At 38.8% G+C, this 12,056-nt stretch overlaps 1 protein-coding gene across 1 annotated transcript; it reads left to right on the forward strand.

Moving 5' to 3' along the window:
* Nucleotides 1-1,013: 1,013 nt before the first annotated feature.
* Nucleotides 1,014-6,155, forward strand: LOC117300163 (G-protein coupled receptor 54-like). Its single transcript, XM_033783882.1, has 3 exons — nucleotides 1,014-1,764; nucleotides 4,317-4,452; nucleotides 5,290-6,155. The coding sequence occupies exons 1-3, from the start codon at nucleotides 1,345-1,347 to the stop codon at nucleotides 5,901-5,903; spliced, it is 1,170 nt and encodes a 389-aa protein (XP_033639773.1). The 5' UTR covers nucleotides 1,014-1,344; the 3' UTR covers nucleotides 5,904-6,155.
* The last annotated feature ends 5,901 nt before the right edge of the window (nucleotides 6,156-12,056 follow it).

Raw genomic sequence — 12,056 nt, forward strand, 5'->3', positions numbered from 1 at the left:
TTTCCAATTATCCCCCCCCCCCCCCCCCACACAAAAAAATGATGACGAGACCGTAAACACATTCCGTGGAATTAGCTGTCCATCACAGCAATTCATCGGTTCCTCATTCTAGTTTTTTTCCCCTTTATTTTTCTTTGCAACTTCTATCACTGCCCGAGACTGAGCCCAATAATTGTTTTTCTGTTTATTTGAGTTTTTCTCATTACCTTGTCTACATAAACAGTTTATTGATGATAACTTTTAGAGTTGTCCTAGTCCTCCAAGCCGAGAAGCAATGTGTAATATTGTGGACGATTATGCTTTCAGTGTGCACCCCACTAATAACATAGGAGAAAACAGAGCGTGGGCCTTAATAACATTTTGTATAGGCCCTGAAAATATTCTATATAAAGACACATTTGAGAGCCCAAGAAAAATGTTTAAATAATACCCAATTGTTACATGGGGGTTGTTGACTTCAAACTTTGGGTATTTTGGATGTTGTAGGCCCTGAAATAAATGGCCCTAGTTGCCGAGAGCTGTAAGGTAAAATTTTCAAGATTGACGTTTGGAAAGTTACACCGGTGTATTTGTGTTTTTTTGGGACACCCGATATCAAGATGAGTAGAGGATAACAGTTCAGCAGTCAATGTATAAATTCTAGTATTTTTGCGTTTGTTTTTTAATATTAAGCATGTTGCTCGGTATGCTTCATAATTGGGGATGTACCCATCATGCTATAGTGATTACTGAGTTGGGCAATCTCACGAATGACTTGAGCAAGTCTCTGAAATGGAGCAACACAATCTGTCCAACTGTCCCGAATTTGTTTTTAGTGCGGTTTTTAATATGTCCCCAAACTGCGAGAGAGTGAGTCTAATTGCAACGATTTCAGCCGTGCAGCGGAGGTAATTGTGGTGACGTGGGTCATCTCTGTTCGGTGAACTCGCTATAAATCTCGGACTTATCCCGGCGGTCTGCAGAATAAGTTCCTGTGAAATTGCACACGCACTGCCGATAAGAATAAATCTACCCTGATCTATAGACTTTGATATGTAGGACTATCATTGCGGGCATAGAGTAAAACTTCCTTGTAGTTTGGGCGGGAAAATGACAAATGAAAAACCGTCTGCCAATAAATGAAGCGGCCTATGGCAGTGGCCACATAAGGTAGAGGAAAGTACTTGAGCAGTACCAAACGGCTGAACAGAACAGTGGAGGTGGATTCTGCAAAATAAGAGATCTGGTTGAAAAAGAGGTTTGGATCCCGTGGCTTTTGAGTGGATTACTTTACAAAGCTCGGCAATGTCAATGCGAACTTTTACTATTGTTAGGTGTATTTAGGTTTCTCAAGTTTCAGTCAAGATGACGACCTCGATCACTCAAACTATTGGATTTCTCGTGAATTCCTCTGAGTGCTGTCATGAGTCAATCGCTTTCACAACCAAAACTCTCTTCGGAGAAACGACTACTACTAGCAGCATCCCAACCATCACCACAGACGAAGCCGCAGTGGTGCAAGCCACAGCGGGGCAAGCTGCCTGGCTTATCCCGGTCATCTTTGGGCTGATCACGGTCTGCGGCGTGGTTGGTAACTTCCTCGTGATCTACGTGATTGTCCGTCACGGTCACATGAAGACCGTGACGAACTACTACATCGTGAACCTAGCCGTTACTGATATCTCCTTTCTGCTCTGCTGTGCACCGTTCACGGCTACTCTATTTGTGTCTCCAAACTGGCTCTTCGGGAGATTCATGTGCAAGTTCGTCTTCTACATGATGCAGGTGAGTAGACATCTTTCTTAAATATCATAGAGAAGGTTATTTGTGCACAGCCACAGTCATGTGTACTGATGAAGCCACTAAAGTGTAGTGGTGAAATCAGTTTCTCCATTTTTGCATCCATATATTGGAACTGGTAAAATGAACAAAAGTTTACCGAAGTCATTGGCACTCGTTTTGTGACAAGGACACCGATTGAACAGCAGCTCAATAATTGAGTATAGCCCAAGTCTTTGCAGATAGGCAGATAGGGCATTGCATTCGCCTGCTCCTCAAGCACTTTTTATTTATCATTGGCATGACGATTGTCCATCGCCAAATGGATAACATTCAAATAACTGCTACGGAAGTGGTTTTCAAACTGTTGCTTATTGTGACTGTGCACCTTTCTAATATCGCAAGCACTAGACAGTGCCACGTTAAACGCACGAAGAAAACAAACCAGTCTACCAGCAGCTCACTAATTTCCTTTGTGATTTATCTGGAGAGTATGCATTTTTTTTCGTGCGTGACCTCTGTGTGAATATTATTTGTCAAAGGGGCTTCTGAAATTCGGTCATTTTCAGCCTTTTTTGAAAAGTCTCAACCAAAACAATGTACCAGTAAATTTAAACGAAGAGCATATCTGTCGTTATGTATAAAAACAAAAATAAGGTGCAACTCAAATTTAAAAAAAAGAAATTTGTACGTAAAAAATGGCTTCCAAAAACATAGAAAACAACTCACAAAAACACGGCAAATTTTCCCGTTATGAATGTCAGCAACAACAATCTCCCATGCAAATTGAACATCTATAGGGGTTTTATTGCCATTTTCAGAGTCATTTCCAAGTGTAAACATTTCCTTTAAGAAACTTTCCATTTCAGACAGATCGAGATGTGAACATTTTCTAACCTTCGCCAGATAATGAAAGTCAACATCTGACATGATCGGAACAAGTGATGAATCCACGATTGCCACTCAAATTTCCCCCGGGGCCCCTGTGTCTCTCTCCGTAAATTGCTTCCAAATCCCTGGAACATATTGCTTGGTGTTTCCGGTTTAAGAGTTATGACTTGTCCCTGTTGACTAATATTAGACTATTCACCACAGGTCCTTTTTTGTATTAACAATTTTTTTTGTTCTTTCTCTGACGTGCGTGCCTTTTAAAGAAGGGTTAGGCCTATCGACGAGCATAAGATTCTGGATTTACCGATCAATTTCGACTGACATTCTTCGAAATTCGCTTCAGATTTTAAAGAAAAGGATGTTTATTGCTGCCTTTTTTGTTGTTTATTAACTTTACTTTATATTATTTTTTCTTTTCTTTCTGTGTTTTTAAAAGATACTCGAACGAAAACGGCAACGAGTGATCTTTCCGAAGTAAGAATATATTGAGGTTTAATATATTAAGTAAAATATACAGATTTTAATTTTTTAAAGGGAGAGCTTGTCCCTGCCTTGGATATGGAATCTGGAGATTCTGTTCCCTATAAGGGGGAAATAGCGTGCTTTCGCAAGACGACGGTAGGTACACAGGACGGGAGGTAGCATAACATGGTAGTCCGTATATGCTCATGCTCGAGTGCTCCCGTCCTGCACGTTGTGGACCGCCCGGTGACATAGAATTGAGGGTTTTTTTTATGTCTAGTCCCATCACCTATGAAGGAACCATGCATCACCTAAACATCGGAGTATTTTTGCTTGCATCCCCCAACCTTCGACTGGCCACTCTCAGGACCACAATAGCTACATGTTGACGTCGGATATGATAAGAGACCTCTCGCACGAGAACGAGGCTTGAATCAAGTCTATCCCACTGCACTATCCAGTGCAAGGCTCCCCAACTATACAACGTGTACAAACGACATCACCCCGTTGGCGTAGAGACCGGACGTTGTTTCACCCAAATAGGGTTCCCATTATTTGCACGACGGAGACTACTTCAGTTTGACGCATGCGTCGATCGATTTTCCTGCTCCCTTACACTGATCTATATGGGTGCGTTCGTTTAGCTTCCCTGGGTCGACCCCGGTCTGCCCCCGGTGTGTTCGAATAGTGACGTCCTTCCAGGGGCCCACCCGGGTCAGCGCCCAGTGCCCTACTTGTGGAGTGGGTCACTTGGGGGCTGGCCCCATGCATGACGTTACTACGAGCGGTGAGTGGTAGTTCGTTTAGCTCTTGTCAGGGGCTCACCCGGATACGCGACTATCCGTTGGAATTGCATGACATGTGAGAAAGTAGGTAAACACGCCACTTGATGCGAGTGGCCTCATCTACCTTGGGAAAACAAAATACGCGTAGAATTTGTAACCGTCCCCTCGCTCATCCCGTTGCCTTGCTTTTTTTTTTTTTTTACACAGTTTACCGTATGGGGAAAGGGGGACACAGAATCTCCGGGGAACAGAATCCCCTTCCACACGTGTTCGAGTATGACTTTTGGAGTGTCTTTTTTGCTCTGTTCGGTACCTCATGTGGATACCAAGGACAAAACAAAAAAATAGAAAAACAAATTCTCACAGGGGGGAATTCTAAAGACTATGGGGTGCTCACCATTTCTTTATTCCACACGTTAGGTGACTGGTCAGTGCACGTGTCTAACACTGACAGCTATGAGTGTGGACCGGTACCAGGCTATTGTTCATCCAATCAAATCACTCAAGTCTCGTACGACCAGAGTAGCGTGCATTGTCAACATGTGCATCTGGATTGGTGAGTTACTCATCGCTTTATCAGTTTGTTGAAAATATTTTAAAGGGTTTTGAAACCTTTTGTAGATTAAAAAAAAAAAAAAAAAGACCATGACATGATTCGCTATTCACTGTGAATGAAGATGTATGTAACATAATTTACATGTAGAAGTTTTCAGCTTCATTATTCGTCAAAAAGAGAAAGTCCTAGAGCAATGATTTCAGGAGGTTCGCATTAATTATTTATGCTAAAATTAATGATTTTCGTTAGATTGTTTTACTAATTTCTCACCAGCAAGTAATGTTGTAAGGGAAGCTTTATACCCTCATAAACTTTAAACCATGGACGATCATTGTGTTTGGTGTCGTACGAAAAATACGCAAACCCTTTTAAATGGGGTTGAAAATAAAGACAAAATTTTAAGAGCGGTTTTTGAACCAACGAGCCCCGGACGGCCGGCATTCTACCAACAACTATCTATATTGGCGGTCTCCCTGTTTTCTTTTTCAATGTCTTTTCCGGGTGCCAGTCTAAAGCTATACAACCATATATGCCGTGCAAAGGATCACACCCAAATTACGTTACAACCCGGGAAGCGGCAGGTAGGCCTAATGCCCAAAGCCTCTCCAGTCAATATTTCGGGTGGGGAGTGAAAAAATACTTCTCTCTAAATCTACATCACTTCAAAGGGATCATTTATGTTTCACCAATAGCTCTCCAGAGTGCGACCTGATGTACTAAATAAGTTTTCATGATCAATAATTTGTAGAGTAGGCCTAATACCCTTTCTTTAACTACAGATGCCTATCGTGTATATTTTTATTTCGTTTTCTCTAACTGGTATCCCATCTACATCAGGATCACTGCTGATCTCCGTGCCGGTGGCCATCTTCTTTGATTTATCCCTCTACATCAACCTGTTGGTCTGCTCTGAGATGTGGCCCCTGGACATCATGTTCCCTGGATACGCCGTCTTCAGCTTTATCCTCCTCTACGTCATTCCCATCTTCACCATTTCCGTCTGTTACAGCCTCATGCTCCGCAAGCTGTGGTCTCGCGTGTCACCTGGTGAAGACAACAACTCCCATCTTAACAACGCCCGTCAGAAACGCAAAGTCACCCGCATGGTCCTGGTGGTGGTGCTGGTCTTCGCTATCTGCTGGCTGCCCACCTACATCATCAACCTCTGGATCCGTCTTGACCCGTACTTCCCCAAGACCAACGCCACGTATATTTTCAAGATGGCGGCGCACACGTTGTCGTACGCCAACTCCAGCGTCAACCCGTTCGTGTACGCCTTTATGGGAGAGAACTACAGGCGGTACTTCAAGAAGGCGTTCCCGGTGTGCTTCCGCCAGCGAGTGAGACGTCCCACGGACTTCACGACATCTCGCACGGACCCTACTGGAAACTTCAACGGGGGAACTGCGGGTATTGGTGGGCGGACTGTTGAAACCGTTGCGTTGGACTAACAAAGTGAATGATTTAGGATTAAAGTGACATACTGCGATTCTCTGTTTGTCGAACCTACATTTTATTTTATTGTTGTATGGTAACTGCATACAAAATGTGTATACATGTATAAGTTCTTAATAATAGTAAGGACACCTCCTCGACGATAATATGTGGTCACTTATTTTGTGCACTTCCTTTTCCTTAAAGGGGAAAGTATACGTTTGGTTATCACTTTTAAAATTTATTCATAAATACCACAAACAGTTTCGCTATTCCTAATGGTGGAGAGTGCGTCACGTGGGGTGTTTAAACCTTTGATAATGACCAGTGTTTATAACCGGTTGTGAGCGGATACTCCGTGCTAGTCTTGGTGCAAGATATTTATTGTTACGGGCGATGCGGGCGCTATCGGTGACGTGGCCGCGCTGTATTGAAAGGAAAACGAGAACGTGTTGCACCAAGACTATACGCGCACGAACTGTCGGAAATAGGCGTCTCAGTCAACAATAGTTATGCAACATACGGACGTCGTACATGTACATACAGAGCTCAAGCACGCCGGAAACGGATAAGTTTTACAGAGTTTCTTACTTTATTACGCCTTTTAACCAAACAGGCAATTATGAATGGGAATAAAATGAGTAGTGACTCGTTCTTTAACGGCCGATAAAGGCCCCCGCCTTCGGTTCGGCTCGGGCCTTTATCACACGGAAACGACCTGATAAAAACGACTGTGAAAGATAGTCGCTACTCTCTTTAATGTAAAAAGAGTGAAACTCCTTTTCGAGTGGTCTTCCACTCCTTTATATTGAAGTTTGTCTCTTTTTGAGTGATTTTTAAAGACAGTGGACACTATTGGTAATTGTCAAAGACTAGTCTTTACAGTTGGTGTATCTCAACATTATGCATAATATAACAAACCTGTGAAAATTTGAGCCCAATCGGTCGTCGAATTTGCGAGATAATAATGAAAGAAAAAACACCGTTGTCACACGAAGTTGTGTGCTTTCTAATGCTTGATTTCGAGACCTCAAATTCCAAACTTGAGGTCTCGAAATCAAATTCGTGGAAAATGACTTCTTTCTCGAAAACTACGTCACTTCAGAGGGAGCTGTTTCTCACAATGTTTTATACCATCAACCTCTCCCCATTACTCGTAATCAAGAACGGTTTTACGATGATAATTATTTTGAGTAATTACCAATAGTGTCCACTGCCTTTAACTCTGTCCTGGAGTGAAACCCCTCTAAAAGAGTGAAATAACCACCACTCTTTTTGAAGAGCCATATTGACGGACAGCTCGAAAATGTAAAGAGTGGTGTTTTGCCTCTTTTACATTGAGAGAGTACGCTTTTATTCCCTTATTTAAATACAAAACTGTTGAATTGAACCCGATATAAAGCATATTGAGAAACAGTTCACAAAGAAGTAATAATGTGGTTGCGTATTACATCAGTTTTATGCCCCCAAATATTCAAGAAGCTTTCGTATTTTACAATAATTTTTGAATAGATCAATCCAAAAGACCTATAAAATGTTCAAGATCAATAGTTGATGCAATTTGTTAATGCTGGAACAAAATGTTACCCTCTAATATTTCCCAACTTTTTGTGTCATTTTGTTGCAATTTAGTTATGACTTAAAGGAAAGATACACGTTTAGTAATTACTCAAAACAAATATTAACTTAAAAACTGACTTGGTAAAAAGCATTGTAGAGCTGTTGATGGTATAAAACATTGTGAGAAACGGCGTCCTCTGAAGTAACGTAGTTTTTTGAGAAAGAGTTAATTTCTCACTAAAATAATAAAGGACTTCTAGCTAGAAGTCTTTTATTTTTATCTGAAAGTACACAATTTCGTCCAACAAGAGTGTTTTTCTTTCATCATTTTCTCGCAACTTTGATGACCGATTGAGCCCAAATTTTCACAGGTTTGTTATTTAATGGTTTTGATGGGATACACCAAGTGAGAAGACTGGTCTTTGACAATTACCAAACGTGTACCTTCCCTATAATTAGTAAACATGTAGTCAGTAGGCATTTGTTCTGTCTGGTTTTTGTGACTGTTTTCCAATGGTTAAAACAAACTATTTTCTTAACAGTATGCTGGTTTTAAAAAATTTAAGCCAATTGTTCTAATTGCGATTTAAGGCTAAAAATTAACCCAGTAAAGATTCTACTGAAGCGTTATTAATGTTCTTTGACCAAGGATGTTAGCTTTATTTGGGGAAATATTGAGTTCGAAAATAGGCGAAAAATTGAAAATAAAATAAATAAATAATAATAATTAAATGTACAAGTCCGGAATTGTTATCAAATGTTGACAATTTTTTAAGTTTAAAGATGCTATGTCAGATTTTTGGCAGATTTGACCCAAAAATTTTGATTTAAAATTCAATAGGTATTTTGATTGGGGTCGAGAAAGTTACAAGCTTTCATTTGAGTCATTGCTCGAAAAAGTCCGCCAATTAATAGTAGCAGTGAAATAAAGTGCTCAAAATTAGTTTTTGTCGGATCCCGACAATATATCACGTGACCAGGTATTATGCGTTTTATAAGAAACGTTTTAAATTTTTGTCATGGTTCCTGACCATTAAAAGTAAAAGTTGAATTTTTTTCGCTAGAGCAGGTGATACTCTTTGAAATACCATTCACTCAAATTATTTTTTTTTTTTTAATGTTTAACTCTATATTATTACATTTTCAGTATCGTTATCATTAGTCATGTTTACTCTTTTACTTGTAGGCTACTTTACGTATGATTCTGTCTTTCTTATTGTGAGTACATAAAGTTTACATTGAATAGAATTGTTAAAATTGCGCTTTAGGCTCAAATATGATGCAGTACACTGAAGTGTTAAAGTTCCCCTCCCTGATGTTAATTTTCCTTCTTTTTCTGGAATGTTATTCAATTGCTACGCATGGGTAAGTCCCTAAAAAAAAGACGCGGCCACCTTTTGTGTGGTCCTCAGCAGTCAGTGTCCTAGGCATACACGCTGTTTTGTCATGACTGACCTAACTGCCAATAACTCACCGGTGGATCGTGGCCGAGAGTTATAATTTACGGTGATGCAGTATTCACACTTATTTCAATCTTATAAAAAAAATTCAGCCTTCAAAGGGTAGGCCTTGTTTTTACTCAAATTACAGCATTTCAACTGCTGCAATCACCCCTTGTGATTTCATCACTTTTTGCACAAATTTGGTTCAACTGCTAGACTTGCCCCCTATGATTTTGTTCATAAAATTGTGATTTTTTAATTTTTTGGGAAAAAATTATATCAAACTGCTGGACCTACCTCTTATTATAATTTCTCACCCGAATTTGATAAAACTGCTTAAACTTTTTACTTTGATAACAATATTTGGTAAAATCTTAACCATACCAATTACACAGGCTAAGCCTTGTACTAACCAAAATGTTTGCAGAGTTTACAGCATTGTGACAAACGGTTAGGTATCAAATTTGGACATAATTTAATGCATAGAAATCACACTGTTAAATATTAGAGAGGTATACAAAACAGTAAAACAACAAAAGAACACAAGTCAATGGCAGGAAATTCTCGTGCTGCTCGGCAGGTAGGCACAAGTGACAAGTCACCTGCTTTTATTCAAAGCGCCATCTGTTGGCAACAAAATGGTAGGTAGTAACAATTTACTGTATGGTGTTTTAAAAGTGTACATCATGCAAATGCTTTTGGTTTGACTGACCACAGCGTGCACAAGGTTTTCTTGAAAATTAGTGACTGTTGTGTTTAATGAAGCTCAAATCGTCTGGGTTGGTCTTTGAAGTTCGTGTACTTACTATGTGGGTGTATTGGCGGATATAATAACATTACTGATTAACAAGACTAAGCTTAAATCTAACAGATAAATACCTGATCTTGTGTTGATGCTTTTATGTTTACTTGGTAAAGCCAGACCTCCAAGTTAACAGAGTCAAAACTATATTGAATTACACTTAGCCATTTTTTAGTAATGGTTGGTTAATATTTAACCCTATACTATCGGTCCTTATCTAGCTGGCCTTGTTCTTAGCTCCCAAAGTATGGCACCACAGTAATTGATCTGGGTGCCAAGGGCCTGTTATTATCATATTGTGGAGGATTGAGGACTGTGCTCTCTAAATGTAAAAGAGTGGAAAAACACCACTCTTTACATTTCGAGCTGTCCCTCATATGGCTCTTCAAAAAGAGTGGTGGTTATTTCACTCCTTTAGAGGGGTTTCACTCTAGGACAGTGAAAAATCACTCAAAAAGATACAAACTTCAATCTAAATGAGTGGAAGACCACTGGAAAAAAAGTTGTCCATCATATGGCTCTTCAAAGAGTGCTTTTTCACTCTTTTACATTAAGAGAGTGGTCCCAAACATTGCCGAGCACCGGGCTTGGCATACCAATCTTAGCCAACTCTAAACATTTGTGTTGTTGAATGACAATAGGCTTTTGGGGTTACAGGCATATGATAACAATCTTACTGACTTTCTGAGAAAACAAAAAAGGATCATGCCTATTTTAACGTAAAACTTGCCCTTAAATAGAAATATATTTGATACAGTTTTTTACTTATTCGGTTTCATGTCAGTTATCACAATAACAAACAGCTATAAAAATATACATGTAAAACTTTACCACAAGAAGGCATGTGACTGTAGAAAACAGTCTCATGCACTATTAAATATACATGGAATCTGATTGGCTGCTTATGACAAACATGTAAGCACCAGACCAATCAGAGGTGGTGTTATATGTGATGCAAAATTTATGATTTAAATAATAATTCATGTACATGTTGATAATTCTACAATTAAATACAGTTTTTAGTTGGCCATTTGGAAACCCCTTAACTAATTAATTACCAAAACGATTCGGCCATTATTTCTAACAAAATATCTGTACATAATCCGATCTGGATAAATCATTTTTTACAATTACAGTTCAAGAATACAGATTGTTTTTTTGGCCATCATTGTCCGCACTCCCTTCTCCTGATTTGGTGAAACTGATAATAAAAACAAAGCAACAAACTGAAGGAATTTTGAAGGAACAACAAATTAACAAATTTGGTAAAATATCATGAAGGGAAGTGTACAATCTAAAACTTGAATACAAATTTTTTTGAATGAAGAAGCCTTTGGAGCGATATAAACTGTTGCCCAGGTTGTATACCCCCAAGGGAGCTGAGAAACATTAAAAGGAATGTTATTGGCCCAATGACCAGGGCACTAATGTAAAGCGCATTGATACAGTTATTGTGAAATGCTCTATATAAGAATTGGTTATTATTATTATTTGAAAAATATTTTGTGATGTTAAATTAAAACAAATAAAAATAAAATGAATACGAATTAAGAAGTGAAACAAATGATTAAAGAAATTTAAGGACCATAGTTGTAGAACATGATCATTCATTTGATAAACCTAAAGAAAGAAACATTTTGTCAGTTGAGTTTGAGCAAATGATTCTCAATGCAACCAAACTTGAATGAGAGATGCAATAAATTGAGTAGCTTTTGAAATGCAAAAATGGGAAAAAATGAAAATGGGAAAAGAAGTTTCAGTAATACAAATTTGTTCTGCATCAATTAACTAAAACAGTCTTAGTTCATTATTAATATCGTATGTACAATTTTTGTTCACTAATTTGAATACAATTATACATCTATGCATATTCACGAAGCACAGTTTGGGCTAACATAGTATCAATTATAATTATCATAATAATCAGGGACTAGTAATATTAAAAAAGTACCCTCTATGACCAAGAGACAAGAACTTTAAAAAGAAAAGAAATATATGATTCCGCTTATAATTAATAAGCACGGTTTGAGAAGATTTAATGCCCAACACCATGCCCAACACCAACAAATTAAATCTGAAATGATTATGAACTGAATATATTGGATAATGCAATCAATGCTCTGGTGTGCTCTTATTTAGAAATTACTGGATCTTGAATTATATCTTATTGGTATGATATATCGGTGTCATAATTATATAGAAAGGTTTGCAGTAACACCATGTAACGACTATCTCTAATGAGTTGGGGTGGTTCTGAAAATCAGTATGCTCTGATCGTCTTCTGGAGAAATCCAGAAGACGATCAGAGCATACTGATTGAAACGTCGAGTTGAAACCAACGGTTCTTTTCAGAACCACCCCAACTC

This window comes from Asterias rubens, chromosome 15 (assembly GCF_902459465.1).
Source record: "Asterias rubens chromosome 15, eAstRub1.3, whole genome shotgun sequence".
Taxonomy (NCBI): domain Eukaryota; kingdom Metazoa; phylum Echinodermata; class Asteroidea; order Forcipulatida; family Asteriidae; genus Asterias; species Asterias rubens.